Genomic DNA, 21,209 nt, shown 5'->3' with positions numbered 1-21,209 from the left:
GAGCCTGTTTTCTCCAGGTTGCTTTTGGTTTGCTTGTTTTGTTCTCTATTTTCCATGTCTGAGATGTTTCTCAGTTGTCTAATAATTCTGGTTGTCTGCTCTTATTTAAGAGCAGTGCCCAATAAAGCTGATAAGAAGCTGTAATCCATGGTGTCTTGCTATTTCACTGAGAAATGCCTACTGTCAGTATGTTAAGCATTTCTCCTTGGACTGGTTACATTCTACAGAGAAAAACCTAGCCTCCTGTCATGATGGTATAGGACTGGTTGCTATCTTTCCGAGAGCTGAGTTGGAAAAGAGGTCTGGAGGTGGGTGGACTCAGCTTTCAGTATATACAATGTTCACCTAATCCCCTTGTTTGCAGAATGGCACCCCCACCCTCAACTTTGGCCGTCCAGCTTTCTGTAGAATAGGGGAGGTATAGTTGCCTTCCTGGAAGTGAAGAAAGTATCTGGGGATTGAACTGACTTTGTAAAAGAGAATTTCAGTTAATTCTCCTGTTACTAACCTCACCTTTGTCTCCATACCTGGAACCTAACCTGGTGCTGCCTTTGGGGAGGTGGTATGGTTTATTGTGTAAAACTAGTTGTTTCTAAGCTTCCCTCATTGCTGAGTTGAGATTCAACTTCTCATTTCTGTAAGGTCAATTATTGCCTGTCCATTTGCTTTCAAGTTTATAAATGTTGTTGCTGTTTCATTTGCTTCTGTCTTTTGTCCTTCTGACTTCATGCCTTTGAAAACCTCTTTACTATTAGTTGGGTTTTGGTAGGAAGAGAAAATAAATGCATTTGTACAATCTGCCATATTTATGTGGAATACTCATGTTATCTTTTTGTTAAAGGGAAGGTTTAAAAAACTCTATAGGTAATAGAAGCTAATTGGCTAAAAACGTCAGAAAAATATTTTTCAAAATTTTAATTAATTAATATTTGCTATAAACAGACCCTTGCATAAAATTTTGGTACATGTCCATTCTGACTTTTCTGTATGAATACATAACGTGATTTATTTTCATTTTTGTGTGTCTCAAAAATACAATTATTAGAGATAGAAAGCAGATGAGAATTGGCTGCACACAGGCATGAGGGATATTTTTGAGGTGACATCTTCAAACTGGATTGTGGTAATGGTTGCATAACTCTACAAATTTGTGGAAAACTTTTGAAATACGTACCTACAATGGGTGTGTTTTATGGTATGTAAGTTATAACTGGATAAAGTTGTTTTAGAAATTTCCCACTAACCAGCCAAAGAAAACTCAAATCATTATAACATTTATATTATAAATATTTGTTCACTTAAAAATTTATTGTGTGGCTAGGCACAGCAGCTCATGCCTGTAATCCGAGCACTTTGGGAGGCCAAGGCAGGAGGATCACTTGAGCCCAGGAGTTTGAGACCAGCCTGAGTGACTTAGTGACACCCCACATTTACGAAAAATTAAAAAAAAAAGCCAGGGGTGGTGGCATGTGCCTGTAGCCCCAGCTGCTCAAGATGCTGTCAGGAGGATCACTTGAGCCCAGGAGTTCAAGCCTGCAGTGAGCTGTGATGGAGCCACTGCACTCCAGCCTAGGCAACAGAGCAAGACCCCATCTCTTAAAAAAAAATTATGGTGAATACCTTTCATGTCGACAAATTAAATTTAGATCTATAAAGTAGACATGGTGTTTAATTAACACATTGTATTTCTCCCCTACTCTTTTCCCCTCACCTTACAAAATATGTGAAATCCACTTTCATAATAAATTTTTGCTTACCTCTTTTCATTCTTGTTTATATGCTTCCATACTGATGCATAGTTATTGTATGAAATTTAAATTGTGATGATAGAACAGCACCCTAACCATTTTTCCATATGCTACGTAGTTATTGTTGACAGTTATTGGGTTGTTGCAAAAGTAACTGTGGGTTTTACCATTACTTTTTTTTTTTGAGACAGAGTCTTGCTCTGTCACCCAGGATGCAGTGCAGTGGCGCAATCTCGGCTCATTGCAACCTCTGCAAGTGATTCTCCTGCCTCAGCCTCCCAGGTAGCAGGGACTATAGGCGCCTGCCACCCCACGTGGCTAATTTTTGTATTTTTAGTAGAGACGGGATTTCACCATGTTGGCCAGGCTGGTCTTGAACTCCTGACCTTATGATCCTCCTGCCTTGGCCTCCCAAAGTGCTGGGATTACAGGCATGAGCCACTGCACCCGGCCTTTGCCATTACTTTTAATGGCAACCTGATACATAGTACTTCATAAGGTACATGTATTGTACATTAATTACCTATTTTTCTATGAGCATTTTTGCTGTTTCAAAATTTCTTCTGCCAAAAATGATGTAATGCATACTTTTATGCATTTAGCTTTTTCATCCTTTTTTGATTTTTTACTTAGAATAAATTCCCAGAAAGTCTCCACTGCACTTAAACTTAATCATGAATGACTTCAGAGCAAAACAAACTGGTTTTACATAATTCCATTTTAATGTACCTCAGAAAATTCCACGCATAGGGAACCTATCAGTTATTTGTTGCTAATACCTGTTAAATTATCCTACATTATGGGTTCTGATATTTTGCTGAACATATATTTTATCAGATATACTGATTCAGAAGAGTGAAGAAAGGCAAGAATTCTGTGGGAAAAAAAAATTCTAGATATTATTTTGCTGAAAGGCAGCAGCAACATCACAGTGCTTTTGCTTTACTTAAAATTCCCAAATGAAGAGGTGAAGAACCCACTTCAGGTTAGGAAGCCTGAGGTTTCTAATGCCTGTTTATCCTAAATAATGGGCTAGGGTATCTCATCATTGATTTGGAGCTGTGCTTTACTGGATACAAGCTGAGAGGCTTTCTTTTAAACCAAAAACAAACTTTAAAAAGCTTTTATTTAGCACTAATAGATCACTACTTGGCCAAGTGGGGAAGTGACTGAGCATTCTGGAGAAGGCTCTGGGAGTTCTCAGCATCTAGGAAACACCTCTAGGAAACATCCTTTAACATGAGCAGGGTACTCAAGTCACTGGAGTCAAGGAGTCTGAGAGTTTTGCTCTTCTGAAATGACCAGCTATTTGCAGTCTGTATTAACTGTCTTTAGGATATGAACATCTTGTTCAATGGACAAGTTAGATGGTAAGGGCTTAGGAAGCCCAGGATCAACTTGGTTCCTAAGGAACAATGTATGTTTTCCTACAATCTTCCCTACACTTTCCTCTGTGCTATAGCCAGGGCATGACAACCAGAGCCTTGTCACAAACATTTAAAAAGACAATTTTTAAAGGTTGTAAAACTTTTAAAGCCAGCTTCCTCCTTTGCAAATGCAACTCCTTCTCACCCCACTTCAGTACCTGGACAGCCAGGAAGCCCAATGTTAGGGGCATAAAATGCTCTGTCCCTGCCACCCCCTTTGTATGTGTTGTACCTGTTCATTTTCTTGATGGTATACGTTGAAGCACAAAAGTTTTTAATTTTGATGACGTTCAGTTTATCTTTTTATTTTGTCACTTATATTTTGGGATTTGTGTCTAAGGAACCGTTGCCTAATCCAAGGTCATGGAGAGCCTGTCACACACCCCTACTTCATCCCCCAGTTGATTCAAGGGTCTGTTTAAATAAAAAAAAAGCTCTATTGAGCTATAATTCACATAAAACTCACCCACTTAAAATGTACAATGCAGTGGTTTTTAGTATATTTACAGAGTTGCACAACCATGATCACAATTAATTTTAGAACTTTTTAATCACCCTCCAAAAGAAACCTGTACTCATTAGCAGTTACCTTCATTACTCCCCAAATCCCCCAGTCCTAGAGAATCACTGATGTATCTGTCTCAATAGATATGCCTATTCTAGAAATTTTGTACAAACGGAATTATATAATTTGGGAGCTTTTGTGACTGACTTCTTTTACTGAACATAGTTTTCAGAGTTCATCCATGTACTAATACTTCATTTCTTTTTATTGCCAAATGCTACTCCATTGCATGATTATACCACATTTTGTTTATTCTTCATCAGTGGATAGTCATTTGGGCTGTTTCCACTTTTTTGGACTATAATAAATAGTGCTTGCTGCTGCAGTGAACATTGCATACAAATTTTTGTATGGATGTATGTTTTCATTTTTCTTGGGCACATACCTAGTCCTAGATTTGCTGGGTCATGTGGTAACTCTATGTTTAACATTTTAAGAAAACTGCCAAACTGTTTTTCAAAGTGGCTGCACCAGTTTATGTTCCCATTGCCAAGATATGAAGTTTGTTCTCTCGCCATATCCTCACCAGCACTAGCTAGTGTCTTTTTTTTCTTTTAGCCATCCCAATGGGTATGAAGTAGTATCCCATTGTGGGTTTGATTTGCATTTCTCTAATGGTTAATAATATTGAGCACATTTTCATGTGCTTATTGGCCATTTATATGTCTTTTTTGGAGAAATACCTGTTTAATCCTTTGCCAAGTTTTTTTTATCATATTTGCCTTTAAATATGTTGTAAGAATTCTTTACATATTCTAGATACAAGGCTTTTATCAGATAAATGGCTTAAAAATGTTTTCTCTCATTCTGTGGCTTGTCTGTTCATTTTCTTTTTTCTTCATTTTTAAAATTTTCTGTTCATTTTCTTGATGGTATACTTTGAAGCACAAAAGTTTTTAATTTTGATGATGTTCAGTTTATCTTTTTATTTTGTCACTTATATTTTGGGATTTGTGTCTAAGGAACCGTTGCTTAATCCAAGGTCATGGAGATTTACACCTATATTATGGTTTTCGTAGTGGAAAATATCCTTTTTGCCACATAGCTCAAATATTATTCTTATTTCCCTAAGTTTTATGATACAAACATCTGTCAACATAGTTGAAAGCACATGAATTTTTGAGAATACAATAAATTTAGGTTTTCTTGGAGTCCAGGTCATATCTGGGAGAGTAGTGGAAAATGAGACCAATGCAGGAAGAACTTGGAGAGTCCATCTAGGTACAAAGATCCCTGGGAATATAATTGTTGTTAGAACAAATCAACCAGAACCTCCTCATAATGTTCTTTGTGGTTCATGCTATAGGAGCACTTATTTAAATATTTTTGTCTGAAATTAATTTCTATTTAAAGCATCTTATTAAAATAGTGAATGAAAACCTGAAAGGTGCTTGGAAGGGGCCCAAAATGGCCCCTATATAGAATTTAATGCCATATTAAGTTGTTATCTAGCAAAATTCCAGTGGTAAAAATTACAGTTAACACATGTAGGTAAATAGGTGACTATACTTGCTTGTGGGGTAGAGGTGGTTCTCTACAGCTTAGCATTGTCTTCAGTGTTCAGATTACCTGAGCTCACCCTTTTTAATAGACAGCATTTAATAGAGCAGGGCAGTATGTTAGAGCAGTGCTTCTCAAATGGTCTGTGATGAAGACCAGTTTATTTTCTTTTGAACTTGGAATAGGACAATAATTTTGTAAAATGCAATAAACATAAATAACTAGAAAAATTAAATTTTAAAAGACATACAACATACGACTCCCACATTTTCAATATTATATTAAACGGACATAAAATTACTCTGTCAAATTGCTGTTCTGTACTTGTCCGAGGACCACACTTTCAGTAGCAGTGGTTTAGAGGGCAAACTATCCTGATAAGCTTATGCCAGGGCTTGGATTACCTGTATGTGAAGTTGATTAGGAGATCTCTTTGATTAGAATGTATACTCAGGGGTAACAGGAGATGATTGTGTCTTCCAAGAGATGAGGCCAAAAATTTAGCTATTCTTCATTCTGTAGGGTAAAAAGATTCTAACAGGAAGGACGAGGGTGTAATAAAATAGAAATGGCATCTCTAGAAATAATGTTCATGTTTAAGATTGATTATAGGGGGCCGGGTGCGGTGGCTCAAGCCTGTAATCCCAGCACTTTGGGAGGCCGAGGCGGGCGGATCACGAGGTCAGGAGATCAAGACCATCCTGGCTAACATGGTGAAACCCCGTCTCTACTAAAAATACAAAAAAAAAAAAAATTAGCCCGACGTGTTGGCGGGCGCCTGTAGTCCCAGCTACTCGGGAGGCTGAGGCAGGAGAATGGCGTGAACCCGGGAGGTGGAGTTTGCAGTGAGCCGAGATCGCGCCACTGCACTCCAGCCTGGGGGACAGAGCAAGACTCCGTCTCAAAAAAATAAATTTAAAAAAAAAAAAAAAAAGATTGATTATAGGGAGGAAAATGAAACACAATGAGCCTTTCAAAAAATAAGTCACGAGACTTCGGGCAAAAAACAAACAAATATGTGGTCAAGTCTGAGGCTGTGGAAGTAAAAATGGAGCAACAGCAGAAGTATTCAGTGAGCCTCTCTTACATACTAAATATGGTTCCCAGCACTTTACATATATAATCTCACTTAATCTTCACAACAATCCCATGTGGTATTATTATTATTATCATTTGAGACAGGCACTCACTTTGTCACCCAGGCTGGAGTGCAGTGACTTCAAGTGATCCTCCTGCCTTGGCCTCCTAAAGTGCTGGGATTGCAGGCATGAGCCACTGCACCTGGCCTATGGTTTTGATTTTATTTTGATTTTGTTTTTAGAGACAGGGTCTCACCATGTCACTTAGGATGGTCTCAAACTCCTGGATGCAAGCCACCCTCCCACCTCAGCCTCCCAAGGTATTGGGGTTACAGGCGTGAGCCACTGCACTTGGTCAGATCTTAACATTTTGTAAGGGACCTTTTATAATCTACTTCTAGTCATGTAGCTTCTCTGAACTACATGCTTAGGATTTTAAGGTCCTGTGTCTACCTTGTATATAATAAAGTATTTCACCCAGCCTGCTTCAAGTTCTGTTAGTGCCATGCCTTTTAAAATGAGCTAACCCTGTAGTAGAGCAATTATATAGGCATTTTTTTTGGCCTGAGTTTTTTGTTTGTTTTGAAAAACAGAAAAGAAATAGAATAGAGTATGTGATTAGTCATACATGCTATTTTTTCCCACACCAAGACTTACACCAAGAACTCGTACTAATTGTTCTAAAGAATTGCACACTCCACTCTACTGGCACTCTGTAGATGTCAAATAATAACTCCTTGGGGAGTAGGAGAGGTCTTTTGTTAAAATGGAGTGCAATGTTCATTGCCATTTGAGATACATGTTCCCTGATAAATGGCCCAAATATTTGCAGTTGTCTTTTATCATGCATTCATAGTCACCCGTCATCTCTATCTTCTTTCGAAAGAAGATCATCGGAAGAATTGTCTATTTTTCTTACATGTTACTAAAAATGAATTTTAATTTAAAACATAGCCAATATTTTTGTTCCCTGTAGGAGCCTAGTATCTTATGACTCACTCCTACTTTTAACAAGGGAAACATTGCCCTTGAATATATTTGTGTACCAAGCATGAGAGTTAATAGTTACCATCTTTTCATATGGGTAGAGTTGTTGCTCTAGGGAAGTGGAGGAAGAGTCTAATAGGTTTTAGCAGCCTTTGAGAGGAGGAAAAGAATATCAACATTAACTTAAACCTATCTGCATGAAATAAGTTAAAAAAAATTTTTTTTTTTGAGATGGAGTCTCGCTCTGTTGCCAGGCTGGAGGGCAGTGGCATGATCTCGGCTCACTGCAACCTCCGCCTCCCGGGTTCAAGTGATTCTCTTGCCTCAACCTCCCGAGTAGCTGGGATTACAGGCATACCCTGTAATCCACTACCATGCCCAGCTAATTTCTGTATTTTTAGTAGAGATAGGGTTTCATCAGGTTGGCCAGGATGGTGTCCATCTCCTGACCTCATGATCTGCCCACCTTAGCCTCGCATAGTGTTGGGATTACAGGCGTGAGCCACTGCGCCCGGCTTAAAAATCATTTTTAACTTATTAAAAGTCAGTATAATATTATTTTTCCCCAGTTCTTTTTTTTAGTGGGGAGTGTGATGCATAAGACATTTTGGGTTGTGTTAGCTAAAAATAGCCCCCAAAGCTTTTTTTCCCAGAGCAAGAAGATTATCCAGAAAAAAAAAGAGCTGTGATCTTTCTTCCACCTGGGGGAAATGGGTGTGAATCTCTCTGTGGAGGGAGCTATACTGGTCCCTCACTTCTGGTGTGAACACATTTGTGCCACTGCAGGGCTGTAGCCAGATTACTGCTTTTGGACCAAGGACCATTGTCTGGGCTGACTAATCAGCACCAGTAATTAATAAATAGTGGTAAGCTCAGGTTCGAAAAAATACCAAGAGAGTTATTTCTTTCAACAGTAAATAAAAATGAAAAGGCTCCCATTTTATATTAATTGGATATTATTCTTTTTATAGTTTGTCCCCAATCATACATACAGATTTTTTGAGATAACTATTTCCCTTTTATATAAGTCTAAGAACTTTTGTGCAGGTTTAATTTTGAGATAAATTCTGGGGATATGTGGGAAGTTATGCTGTTTACAAAAAGCAGGGAATTGAAACAGGTGGCATAGAACTTGTAAGGCTACCATGCTTTTTTTTTTTTTTTTGAGACAGAGTTTCGCTCTTGTCGCCCAGGTTGGAATGCAATGGCGCGATTTCGGCACACTGCAACCTCCACCTTCCGGTTTCGAGTGATTCTCCTGCCTCAGCCTCTTGAGCAGCTAGGATTACAGGCGCCCACCACCACGCCCAGCTAATTTTTGTATTTTTAGTAGAGACGGGGTTTCACCATGTTGGCCAGGCTGGTGTCGAACTCCTGACCTCGTGATCCACCCGCCTCGGCCTCCCAAAGTGCTGGGATTACAGGCCTGAGCCACTGCACCTGGCCAGCTACCATGCTTTCTTTCTCTTTCTTGATCACCCTCCCAGTGGCTGAGGACAAGAAAATGAAGACTGTGCATCATACCCTTCATTAGAGGCTGAGCTACCCTTCTGTACATTCAAGGAACTCTGACTTACTGAAAGGAAACTGCTAACAACAGCCACCTCTCTTTCCTTCTGTTTCCTAGACCTACAATGGTAAAGATTTACCAGAGAGGATCTTCTGTAAAGTATGCTTTTTAGGCCAGGTGTGGTAGCTCACGCCCGTAATCTCAATGCTTTGGGAGGCTGAGGCAGGAGGATTACTTGAGCCCAGGAGTTTGAGACCAGCCTGGGCAGTGTAAGAGACACCTCCTCTCTCCAGAAAAACATTTTTTTAAATTAGCAGCCAAAGTACCAGCTACTTGGGAGGCTGAGGTGGGAGGATCACTTGAGCCCGGGAGCTCGAGGCTGCAGTCAGTGAGCTATAATCATACCACTGCACTCCAGCCTGGGAGATACAGTGAGACCATCTCAAAAAAAAAAAAAAAAAAAGGCTTTTTAGTCTTATCCTTAACATATGTATCTATTTAAATAGAATGTAAATTATCATTTTACTGATACTGACTTAAATAATTATTTTGTGTATTTTGTGATTCCAGTTTACTTTGCACCCTTGATTTAGCATAGGAAGGGAAACAATCCATGTTTATTTGGAGGACAAAATTACAGTCACTGTGATAATCTGGATTGTTTTCTGCTTTATCTAGGCAATTAAATCAGAATTGTATATTTGTCTATGGGTGATATTTGATGGTGATATGCCATTACTATAACAACAGACTACATTCTTGGTGGCTACTAATTGCCTCCAGAATTAAGAGGACGTGGAGGGTTTTTTGTTGACAAGACACATAGTGTTTGTAGAAAATGCAAAAAGGGCGCTGTCAGAGCTACTTTATTCAGAATCAGCAGCTCACTGACTGCAGTGACTGTTAAAGATGAGACTCCTGGGATTTACCAGTGACTTACTACTGCCTTGTCTCTGTGATTGCTGACAAATGCTATGCTGTTACTTGGCTTCTGGGAAATGGAAAAGGTAGAGTGGGCTTTGGCCTTGGAGCGCTTTTGTGGAAAATATAACAGTAGATAGAACACCTGCTTTCATATTCTACTTCTTCATTCAACTACCGAATGGATCATTTTAATCGCCCTCTAGATGTAGCCAAAACAAGAGAGTGGGGGGTTTCAATGCATGCTAATGGTAGTACCATATTCCTTTTAAGGATGAAATAAGTTTCTTAGCCTTTAATTTTCAGGCAGGCTTGCTGTATTTTGTATTAAATGGATGAGTCATCTTTTTTATGTAAATCACTGCTTTGTTTTGAAATCACAATACTCTAATAAAATTCCCTTAAAAAACACAGCTTATATAAATGTTTATATAATCCTTAACTACTGGGCAGATGGTTCCATTTCACTTTTCTAAATCATGGTTTGGGTTTTCCCCCCAAAAACAAGTCCATTTAAGATAGACCATCTTACTAGGTGTGGTGGCTCACGCCTGTAATCCCAGCATTTTGGGAGGCTGAGGCAGGTGGATCACCTGAGGTCAGGAGTTTGAGACCAGCCTGGCCAACATGGCAAAGGCCCATCTCTACTAAAAAATACAAAAGTTGACTGGGTGTGGTGGCATGTGCCTGTAATCCTAGCTACTCAGGAAGCTGAGGCAGGAGAAATCGCTTGAACTTGGGAGGTGGAGGTTGCAGTGAGCCGAGATGGAGCCACTGCACTCCAGCCTGGGCAACAGAGCAAGACTCTGTCTCAAAAAAAAAAAAAAAAAAAAAAAAGACCATCTCAAGTTTATGGTGAACTTTACTGTTGAGTCAGGGCATTTAACACTTGGCAGACCTGTGAGCTGACATTAGTAGCTGTTGTTTATATAATGAGACTTCCCCTTTTGAAAATGCTTTATAATGAGCAACGCTTGTCCTGTAGGATATTTGTCCAGCCAAGCAGTTTATTGTCTAAACATAGTTCTATATTTATTCTACTGATGTCATCAACTAAAAATTAATTTCTAGGCCAATGTTCTATCATGTTCTCCAGCCAGGTGATCATACATCACAATCTGGCCCTGTTTCACCTCCTCTCCCACTCCCCCCAGGCAGTACCCTAGCTATACTGAGGACCTGACCCATTGTTCCTGAAACCCAAGCATTCTCACATCTCAGCAACTTTGTACACACCATTTCTTTGCTCACCTGGAGTGCTGTCCCGCCCTGACTCTACCCAAACCTGTTTGCCTGATGACAGCCTGGCTCAGTTGAGCCCTAGGGTTACCTCTTTGTTAAAGCCTTCCCTGACCCGCTATCTACCCTTCACTCACTATCCACTCCTCACTCACTATCCACTCTTAACGTTAGAGAGACACGTGGGGCATTTCCATGTTGAGCTCACATGTCTGCTTCACCACGGTAGAGTAAGTGCTTTTTCTCCTTTGTATTCTCAATACCTAGTGCAGTACTTGGTTGGCTGAATGAACAAAGAGGCAGCCTGTGTCATGCTTATTCTTTTTTATTCTTTATACTATTAAAAGAGGGAGGAAGTGAAGAGCCCATGTTATTTGAAAATACTGTGAACACAATGGCTGTGTATTAAAAAGCATACTGAAATCAAGAATCAATGGCAACCTTCCACAATATTGTGAAGAAGGTGGTTCCCCAAGACTTCCTTATAAGGTTAAACTCATGCATCTCATTGGGGACTAAAACCTTAAAGAAAGAGAAATGGAGGCTGGGCATGGTGGCTCACACGTGGAACCATGAAAACACCCCTGGCCATATGTGCAGGTATCTCTACATAATGACACCAAAAGGCTGAAAGATTTGTTAAGAATAACAAAAACCACTGTAAAGAATTACTGGTCTACATAGTTTACTTTGAATATTTGTGTAACATGAACTGTAGAGGATAGAGGATGGGCTTGGATGTTATTTTCAGTGGACTAGGGAAGCAATATTTCTACATTGGTTTTAAATATAGAACAACATTTGAAGAGCTAAATTATCTGCTGGGGCAGTTTTATAGTAAAATTTCAAAAGATACAGAACTGATGAGTTCTGTAAAAAATCGAAGCACCAGAATGAGGGGAAACAAATTAGGGATGAAGACAAGGTAGAAGGATTTACGTGGGAAGCCTTGTTAGGTGCTACTGGCATCAGTAAGTAACTGTCCAACATAGCTTAATGAGCTGCTTTAAGAGGCTGATCTTCCTTGATGCACTGTCTGGTGCTGTCTTAGGAGGATAAAGCTGGCTTTGATGCTTGTACCAAAAAAACTGTACTCTAAGTCAAAGGCAGAAACTTGGTTCTTTTTAAAAATTGAGACATAATTCACATACCATAAAATTCAACCTTTTAAAGTATACTGTTTGGTGTTATTTGTATGTTCACAGGGTTGTACAACCATTACCACTATCTAATTCCAGAACATTTTCATCATCCCCAAAAGAAACCCTGTACTCATTAGCTATCACTTCTCACTCCTGCCTCCCCCAGTCTTTGACAACCTCTAATATTTTCTGTGTTTATGGGTTCACCTATTCTGGACGTTTCATTGGAATCATATCACGTGTCGCCCTTTGTGTCTGGCGTCTTTCACTTAGCCTGATGTTTTCAAGGTCCGTCCATGTAAGCATGTATCAGTACTTCACCTCTTTTCTAGGCTGAATTGAGAAATGCAGCTCTTGATCAAAAATCAGATGAGCAAAAGACATTTTGTTACTTCCGGCTACGGGAAATTTTATGGAGTGAAATGAATGCCATCGTAGACTAGGTTCTGAAGTTTGGTCACTGGGAAAGACCTCAGGAATGCTACTGCAGGGGAACTGTGGGCATCTCAGAGGCATAAACGTCTTTTTGTAAGGTTTCGATTTATGTTGAATGAGTCTAAAGAAGGACCAGGAAGAGAGGATCAACACTGGATTGGGTGGCATCACGAAGCAGGGGCAGTTTAGTAACTGGATATCTTAACAATCTCTGTTCACGATGGGGAAGTAACAAAGAGGGGCTGGGGAAGTCATTGGCAAGAAAGCAGTAATCACAAAAGGAGTGATTTTGCAGCTCTGGTATGGCCTTGGCAGAAATATTTTCTGTTGGCTGTGCCACTGGCCTTGTCTGTGCATGTAAGAGACTGCAGAACTGATTTGCACCCTCTCACATGAGAGGGATACACTCTGGTTCTAAGATTAGGGAGCAAGTAGACTTGGCAAGGTGAGGCAAATAAAACACAGCCAAACTACTAAACAGAACTGACCATTCACCCATTGAAAGTGGTAACCCTTGACATAAAATCTCTTTAATGGGAACAATCATTTTATTTTATGTAATGACATGTTACCTGATTAAAAAAAATTCTTTAATGGTCTTCTGGCACAGTATGAATTATGAATTACCAGAAGAAGGCAAGGAGTTGGACTTCTTAACCAACTAATTAATTAAGCACCGTTTATTGCCTGCTATGTGATGACCTTCGTGCTAGGTATTTTGTATATATTGTGTATATTTTCTCTTATGGGTTTAAATACTAATAATCCCTTTTTATTCAGCCAAAAGAGTATGTGTAAATATGCCTGTTTGCCAATATAGTCACTCATTTACAAAGTCACTATAGTTAGAGCTAGGCTCTAGGAATGAATAAGACACGGTCCCTATCCAATAGATTATAATAGTGCTGTTCAACAGAGCTTTCTTTCTTTCTTTTTTGAGAGAGAGTCTTGCTCTCTTACCCAGGCAGGAGTGCAGTGGAGCGATCCCGGCTCACTGCAACTTCTGTCTCCCAGGTTCAAGTGATTCTCATGCCTCAGCCTCCTGAGCAGCTGGGATTACGGGTGTGTGCAACCATGCCTGGCTAATTTTTGTATTTTTTATGTAGAAATGGGATTTTGCCATGTTGGCTAGGCTAGTCTTGAACTCCTGGCCTCAAGTGATCTGCCTGCCTCAGCCTTCCAAAGTGCTGGGATTGCAGGCATGAGCCACTGCACACAGAACTTTCTGTGACGATGGAAATGTCCTATTCTGCATGGTCCAGTATGGTAGTCATAGCCACATGTGGCTCTTGAGAAGTTGAAATGTGGCTCATGTGACTGAGGAACTGAACTTTAATTTTTATTTATTTTCAATTAATTTAAATATTTGTAGTGGCATGTGAGGCTAGTGGCTATCATTAGATAGCACAGCTCTAGAAATTCAGTCAAATAATAGAAAAACAGGTAATCAAAATTCAGGGTGTGATATATCCTCCAATACAGGTCCCTATAAAATGCCCTAGAAGCTCAAGAGATGCTTCTGGTGGTGGAAGTGACAAGAAAAACACCCAGAGGAGAGGAGATAACATGGAAGTGAGACTTTGAAAACAAAATAATAATAATAATACAAAGAGAGGGGAGGGAATGGAGGAGGTTCATTCCAGACAGATGTGCAGAATCCTTGAGGCATTAGGAACATGTATGCAAGTTCCAGAAAAGCCACGTGGCTTGGTAAGGTCAATTGTATAGTGGTTATTATAATATAACAATTTTATATATAATATAATAGTTATATATAATATATTAATGACAAAAATGGCTTTTATGGTAAAGGGTAAAGATTAAAAACAATTTTAGCACAGCATTTATTTTATGTTGTACATTGTTAGAAGAACTGCCATATTTGTCATTTACAATAGTCATTAGCATTCTCATTTCACAGAGAGAAAATTGAGGCCTAGAAAGTTAAAGAAATTTGCCAGGGAACACACAAGGATTGGAGAGTTAGGATTTGAATCCAGGCTTGTTTGACTTAGAGATCAATCTCTTCACAATATGTCTTTCAATTTAAATTTTTCTCAGTTTGGCATTGTGATGAATTTCCCTTGGTATGTGTCCCATGATTCATTTCTGGCCATTAGACATCTTCTATTAGTTTTTTGTCTCTAATTTCATATTTAAAATATTTTCTGGCTAAGAGATAGGTATTATAAGATGAATCTATCCCATTAACAAAGAATTTCATGAACTCAGATTTTGGAAATTACTAAAAATATCTCTTCTTTTTCTGTATAGTTATGGCACTAGGAGCATTTTATATCCTAAAATGGGGTAGTTAGGGAATTCATCAGTTAAATTGGAGGACCCAGTCCATTCATTCCCAAATTTGAATGGGCTCCTGTGACCATCAGGTCAGAGAACCCTTGCTTCCTCGTGGTGAGGAATGGCTTGTTTTTCGAGCCTCTCCACATCTTAACCTAAAGGTCATGACCCTAACCTCTGACTTCTTTTTTCCTTTTTACTCTTCCTAAGAGCGCATCTTAGTGACTGGACAGAGGCTTTGCTTTTCTTAGTGAAGAGGAACTGGATATCTGCACCTGTCCGGCAGGCAGGGTCAAGTCCTGAAAATGTCCCTTCTGGCTGGAAAGTGTGCTTTGTGAGGACTTTTTTGTTTTGCTTTTTCTTTTCAGATGTGAAGGAACTCACTTAATGTTATTTGCTGAATTTCCCTAAAAGTCCACGACAGAGTCATAGTAAGATTCATCTAACATTTGTACCTGCCAGGCCTTGAGCATATGCAGGAGTATAATAAACAACATCTGCTTCAAGGAGCGCCCTCCACTGCTAATGCAGGATGAGAGGATAGAAGCAGGAAAGCCCTCCTGGAGGTCTTTCAAGGAGGGCAGGACTTACCTGAGGAGAGAAAGGTCAGGCTATACATGGAACACAGGTGTGGGCAAAGGCACAGGGTAGAGGGAAAGAGTAGAATGGTTTGGCTGAAGTAGAAAATTCAACCTTGGCTACACATGAAAATCACCTGCAGAGCTTTAACAACACTTCTCTATTACTAAAAAGTCAAAAAACAATGGGTGCTGGTGAGGCTGCAGAGCAAAAGAACACTTGTACACTGTTAGTGGGAGTGTAAATTAATTCAGCCACCATGGAAAGCAGTTTGGAGATATCTCGAAGAACTTAAAACAGAACTACAATGTGACCCAGGAATCCCATTACTGAGTATATACCCAAAGGAATATAGCTCATTATACCAAAAGACACATGCCCTCACACATTCATTGCAGCACTATTCACAATAGCAAAGACATGTAATCAGCCTAGGTGTCTGCCAATCAGCAGTGGATTGGATAAAGAAAATGTGGTACATATATACCATGGAATACTACACAGCCATAAAAAAGCATGAACTTATGTCCTTTGCAGCAACATGCGTACAGCCAGAGGCCACTATCCTAAGTGAATTAATGTAAGAATAGAAAAACAAGAGTGAGGAGGGAGGAGGGCCAAGGGCGGGCAGGAAGGCTTAGGCTCGGCGCGTCCGTCCGCGCGCGGCGAAGATCGCACGGCCCGATCGAGGGGCGACCAGGTCGGGGCCGCTGCACGCCGAGGGCGGAGGCCGAGCCGGGCCCCGCTTCGCCCCGGCGGCTCGCCGCGCCCACCAAGCTCCGCGCCGAGGGCTAGAGGATGCGTTCCCCGGGGTCCGGGTGCCACAGATTGGCACTCCCCTCGGAATTGCCACCCCTTCACGGAGCCAGAGCAGGAGGGATACGGTGGGAAAGGGCCCTTTCCCAACTTCAGACTGAGCAACCAGAAGTCGACCTGGGACTGCTGTTTTGTTTCTAGGAAACTAGAAACCTTGGCAGAATTGAAATTTCGTAGACTTATGAAAATATGCATCAGTTTAATACTGTCTTGGAATTCATGAGATGGAAGCATAGGTCAAAGCTGTTTGGAGAAAATCGGAAGTACAGTTTTATCTAGCCACATCTTGGAGGAGTCACAAGAAAGCAGTGGGAGTTGAAGTCATTGTCAAGTGCTTGCAATCTTTTACAAGAAGATCACTGAATGATAGTCATTTAAATTGGTGAAGTAGCAAGACCAATTATTAAAGGTGACAGTACACAGGAAACATTACAATTGAACAATGACTCAGCTATACATTTACATCAGATTATTGGGAGCCTATTTGTTCATCATTTCTCGTGTTCAAGGACAGAATCTGGACAGTATGCTCCATGGCACTGGGATGAAATCAGACTCCGACCAGAAAAAGTCAGAAAATGGAGTAACCTTAGCACCAGAGGATACCTTGCCTTTTTTAAAGTGCTATTGCTCAGGGCACTGCCCGGATGATGCTATTAATAACACATGCATAACTAATGGACATTGCTTTGCCATCATAGAAGAAGATGACCAGGGAGAAACCACATTAGCTTCCGGGTGTATGAAATATGAAGGATCTGATTTTCAGTGCAAAGATTCTCCAAAAGCCCAGCTACGCCGGACAATAGAATGTTGTCGGACCAATTTATGTAACCAGTATTTGCAACCCACACTGCCCCCTGTTGTCATAGGTCCGTTTTTTGATGGCAGCATTCGATGGCTGGTTTTGCTCATTTCTATGGCTGTCTGCATAATTGCTATGATCATCTTCTCCAGCTGCTTTTGTTACAAACACTATTGCAAGAGCATCTCAAGCAGACGTCGTTACAATCGTGATTTGGAACAGGATGAAGCATTTATTCCAGTTGGAGAATCACTAAAAGACCTTATTGACCAGTCACAAAGTTCTGGTAGTGGGTCTGGACTACCTTTATTGGTTCAGCGAACTATTGCCAAACAGATTCAGATGGTCCGGCAAGTTGGTAAAGGCCGATATGGAGAAGTATGGATGGGTAAATGGCGTGGCGAAAAAGTGGCAGTGAAAGTATTCTTTACCACTGAAGAAGCCAGCTGGTTTCGAGAAACAGAAATCTACCAAACTGTGCTAATGCGCCATGAAAACATACTTGGTTTCATAGCAGCAGACATTAAAGGTACAGGTTCCTGGACTCAGCTCTATTTGATTACTGATTACCATGAAAATGGATCTCTCTATGACTTCCTGAAATGTGCTACACTGGACACCAGAGCCCTGCTTAAATTGGCTTATTCAGCTGCCTGTGGTCTGTGCCACCTGCACACAGAAATTTATGGCACCCAAGGAAAGCCCGCAATTGCTCATCGAGACCTAAAGAGCAAAAACATCCTCATCAAGAAAAATGGGAGTTGCTGCATTGCTGACCTGGGCCTTGCTGTTAAATTCAACAGCGACACAAATGAAGTTGATGTGCCCTTGAATACCAGGGTGGGCACCAAACGCTACATGGCTCCAGAAGTGCTGGACGAAAGCCTGAACAAAAACCACTTCCAGCCCTACATCACGGCTGACATCTACAGCTTCGGCCTGATCATTTGGGAGATGGCTCGTCGTTGTATCACAGGAGTGTCTACGAGCAGTTTTGAAGCTAATGTCAGAATGCTGGGCCCACAATCCAGCCTCCAGACTCACAGCGTTGAGAATTAAGAAGACGCTTGCCAAGATGGTTGAATCCCAAGATGTAAAAATCTGACGGTTAAACCATCGGAGGAGAAACTCTAGACTGCAAGAACTGTTTTTACCCATGGCATGGGTGGAATTAGAGTGGAATAAGGATGTTAACGTGGTTCTCAGACTCTTTCTTCACTACGTGTTCACAGGCTGCTAATATTAAACCTTTCAGTACTCTTATTAGAATACAAGCTGGGAACTTCTAAACACTTCATTCTTTATATATGGACAGCTTTATTTTAAATGTGGTTTTTGATGCCTTTTTTTAAATGGGTTTTTATGAACTGCATCAAGACTTCAATCCTGATTAGTGTCTCCAGTCAAGCTCTGGGTACTGAATTGCCTGTTCATAAAATGGTGCTTTCTGTGAAAGCCTTAAGAAGATAAATGAGTGCAGCAGAGATGGAGAAATAGACTTTGCCTTTTACCTGAGACATTCAGTTCGTTTGTATTCTACCTTTGTAAAACAGCCTATAGATGATGATGTGTTTGGGATACTGCTTAGTTTATGATAGTTTGTCCTGCCTCCTTAGTGATGTGTGTGTGTCTCCATGCACATGCACGCCAGGATTCCTCTGCTGCCATTTGAATTAGAAGAAAATAATTTATATGCATGCACAAGAAGATATTGGTGGCCGGTGGTTTTGTGCTTTAAAAATGCAATATCTGACCAAGATTCGCCAATCTCATACAAGCCATTTACCTTGCAAGTGAGATAGCTTCCCCACCAGCTTTATTTTTTAACATGAAAGCTGATGCCAAGGCCAAAAGAAGTTTAAAGCATCTGTAAATTTGGATTGTTTTCCTTCAATCACCATTTTTTTGTGGTTATTATTTTTGTCATGGAAAGCATCCTCTCCAAAGTTGGAGCTTCTAATGCCATGAACCATGCTTACAAAGAAAGCACTTCTTATTGAAGTGAATTCCTGCATTTGATAGCAATGTAAGTGCCTATAACCGTGTTCTGTACTCTTTATTCTCAGTAACTTTTAAAAGGGAAGTTATTTATATTTTGTGTATAATGTGCTTTATTTGCAAATCACCCACTCCTTTACAACCATACTTTATATATGTACATGCATTCATACTGTAGAAACCAGCTCATGTGTACCTCACATCCCATCCTTAAGAGAAGAAATGTTATAAAGTAGAACTAAATATGAATTTTCAGAATTAATGCATTCAAAGTAATATATCAAATCCAGGACTTTGTTAACTTCAGCCAAAAACTTCATTAGGGTAATATCATCTCAATTTTTTCAAATGAAAGGATTCTCTAATTAGAAATTTATATGTCAGAGCTATTATAAATTTATCAACTGTTAAATATGTTTTGGACATCTAAATCATTTGAGATTTTTGGTTTTTTTATTTCTGTTCCCTAACTTGTGAAGACAATGAAAAATCAGGCAGAAATATTTAGTATCTAGTCAGTATCTGTAGCTACACTGTAAAACTGTTCTTCAATAAAATGGTTCATATTTTATAAAAAAAAAAAAAAGAAAAACAAGTATCACATGTTCTCATTTATAAATGGGAGGTGGACATTGGGTACATACAGACATAAAAATGGAACAGTAGACACTGGGGACTACTGGAGGGGATGGAGAGAGGGTGGCAAGGGTTGAGAAACTACTTATTGGGTACTACTTTCAGTTCCTGGGTGATGGGATCATCCATACTCCAAACCTCAGCATCACTCAGTTTACCCATATACCCCCTGAATCTAAGATAAAAGTGGAAATTATTTTTAAAAAATCACCAGTACATACACATAAATGAAAAAAATACAACAGCACCCCAATCATTCAGCTTTTTTTTGTTTTTTGTTTTTTGAGACAGAGTCTCACTTGGTCACCCAGGCTGGAGTGCAGTGGCGTGATCTCAGCTCATTGCCACCTGCACCTCATGGGTTCAAGCAGTTCTCCTCCTGCCTCAGCCTCCTGAGTAGCTGGGACTATAGGCACATGCCACCATGCCTTGCTAATTTTTGTATTTTTAGTAGAGACGGGGTTTCACAGTATTGGCTAGGCTGGTCTTGAACTCCTGACCTCAAGTGATCCACCCTCCTCGGCCTCCCAGAGTGCTAGGATTATAGGCATGAGCCATCATTCTGCTTTAATTGATCTAAGATATAGCTTGAGCATCAGGATTTTTGAGTTTTACACATGATTTTAATGTACAGCCGAGGTGAGGGACCATTGCTAGAGTCTCTTTACATGGAACGTGGTTCTCTGACCAGCAGAGCCACCCCACCTGGAAGCTTGTTAGAAATGCAGAATGTCAGGCCCCATTCTCAGACCTAGGGAAGCAGAATTTGCATTTTCACAAGATCCCAGGTAACCCCTATACACATGAAAGTTTGAGAAGCACTGCTATAGAGAAAAGATGAGAAATATGGTTGCAGAGGGCCTGATTACCTAACCAGGTTTCCCAGCCCTTATACTAGGCTGGGCATGAATTACAGGTGTGCAGTGATAATACTGTCCCCTCAAGCCATTAGGAATGCTTGTACTTCTTGTCAGCAAGAAGTCTCCTCTGGTTATCTCTGTGTGCTCCTTGGATACTGCAAGTTCTTTGGGCGCCTTGAGGGAAAAGGGCAGGGGAGCACCAGCCACAGAGCACCTGTCAGGAGTGGAGATCCCCTGAAGATTTTTGATCAAAGGATATTATGTGTGTCATGTTGTGATGGAAGAAGGTCTTGACAGAGACATATAGAATGGACTGTGTTGGGGGTGATCTGGGCTCTGGGAGGCATGTTAGGAGAAAGTTGCAATAATTCACACACAAGGTGAGAGAAGCCACAACTAAGGAGCATGGTGATGCTTAAGAATCGGGATAGCACTTTATATACCATTCCCAAGTCTTCAGAGCAAAGCTTGGAAGGAATTTCAACAGATTCCCTTATGCCTTTCTGAAGACACCTTTTAACTTTGGTTTTATTTTGGTTTATGCTTGTATGCCATTATCTCCAAGGGTGGGGAGAGTTCTGATGATTAAAATCTACTTGGCATAAATAAGGTCATAAACATTCAGCACTCACTCTGCATGACCCCCTAGTTCTTGGTGGGT

At 40.3% G+C, this 21,209-nt stretch overlaps 1 protein-coding gene across 1 annotated transcript; it reads left to right on the top strand.

Annotated features, from left to right (window-relative positions):
* Nucleotides 1-15,274: 15,274 nt before the first annotated feature.
* Nucleotides 15,275-19,929, top strand: LOC116468683 (bone morphogenetic protein receptor type-1A-like). The gene is given in 3 exon segments (XM_032755361.2): nucleotides 15,275-16,251; nucleotides 16,427-18,031; nucleotides 18,033-19,929. Coding segments are annotated over 2 exon segments (1,467 nt in total). The 5' UTR covers nucleotides 15,275-16,251; nucleotides 16,427-16,691; the 3' UTR covers nucleotides 18,160-19,929.
* Nucleotides 19,930-21,209: the final 1,280 nt, after the last annotated feature.

Source organism: Hylobates moloch, unplaced genomic scaffold (genome assembly GCF_009828535.3).
Source record: "Hylobates moloch isolate HMO894 unplaced genomic scaffold, HMol_V3 SCAFFOLD_5, whole genome shotgun sequence".
NCBI classification, from domain to species: Eukaryota; Metazoa; Chordata; class Mammalia; order Primates; family Hylobatidae; genus Hylobates; species Hylobates moloch.
The sequence above is the reverse complement of the archived record's forward strand: the minus strand, read 5'-3'. Positions and strand labels throughout refer to the sequence as shown.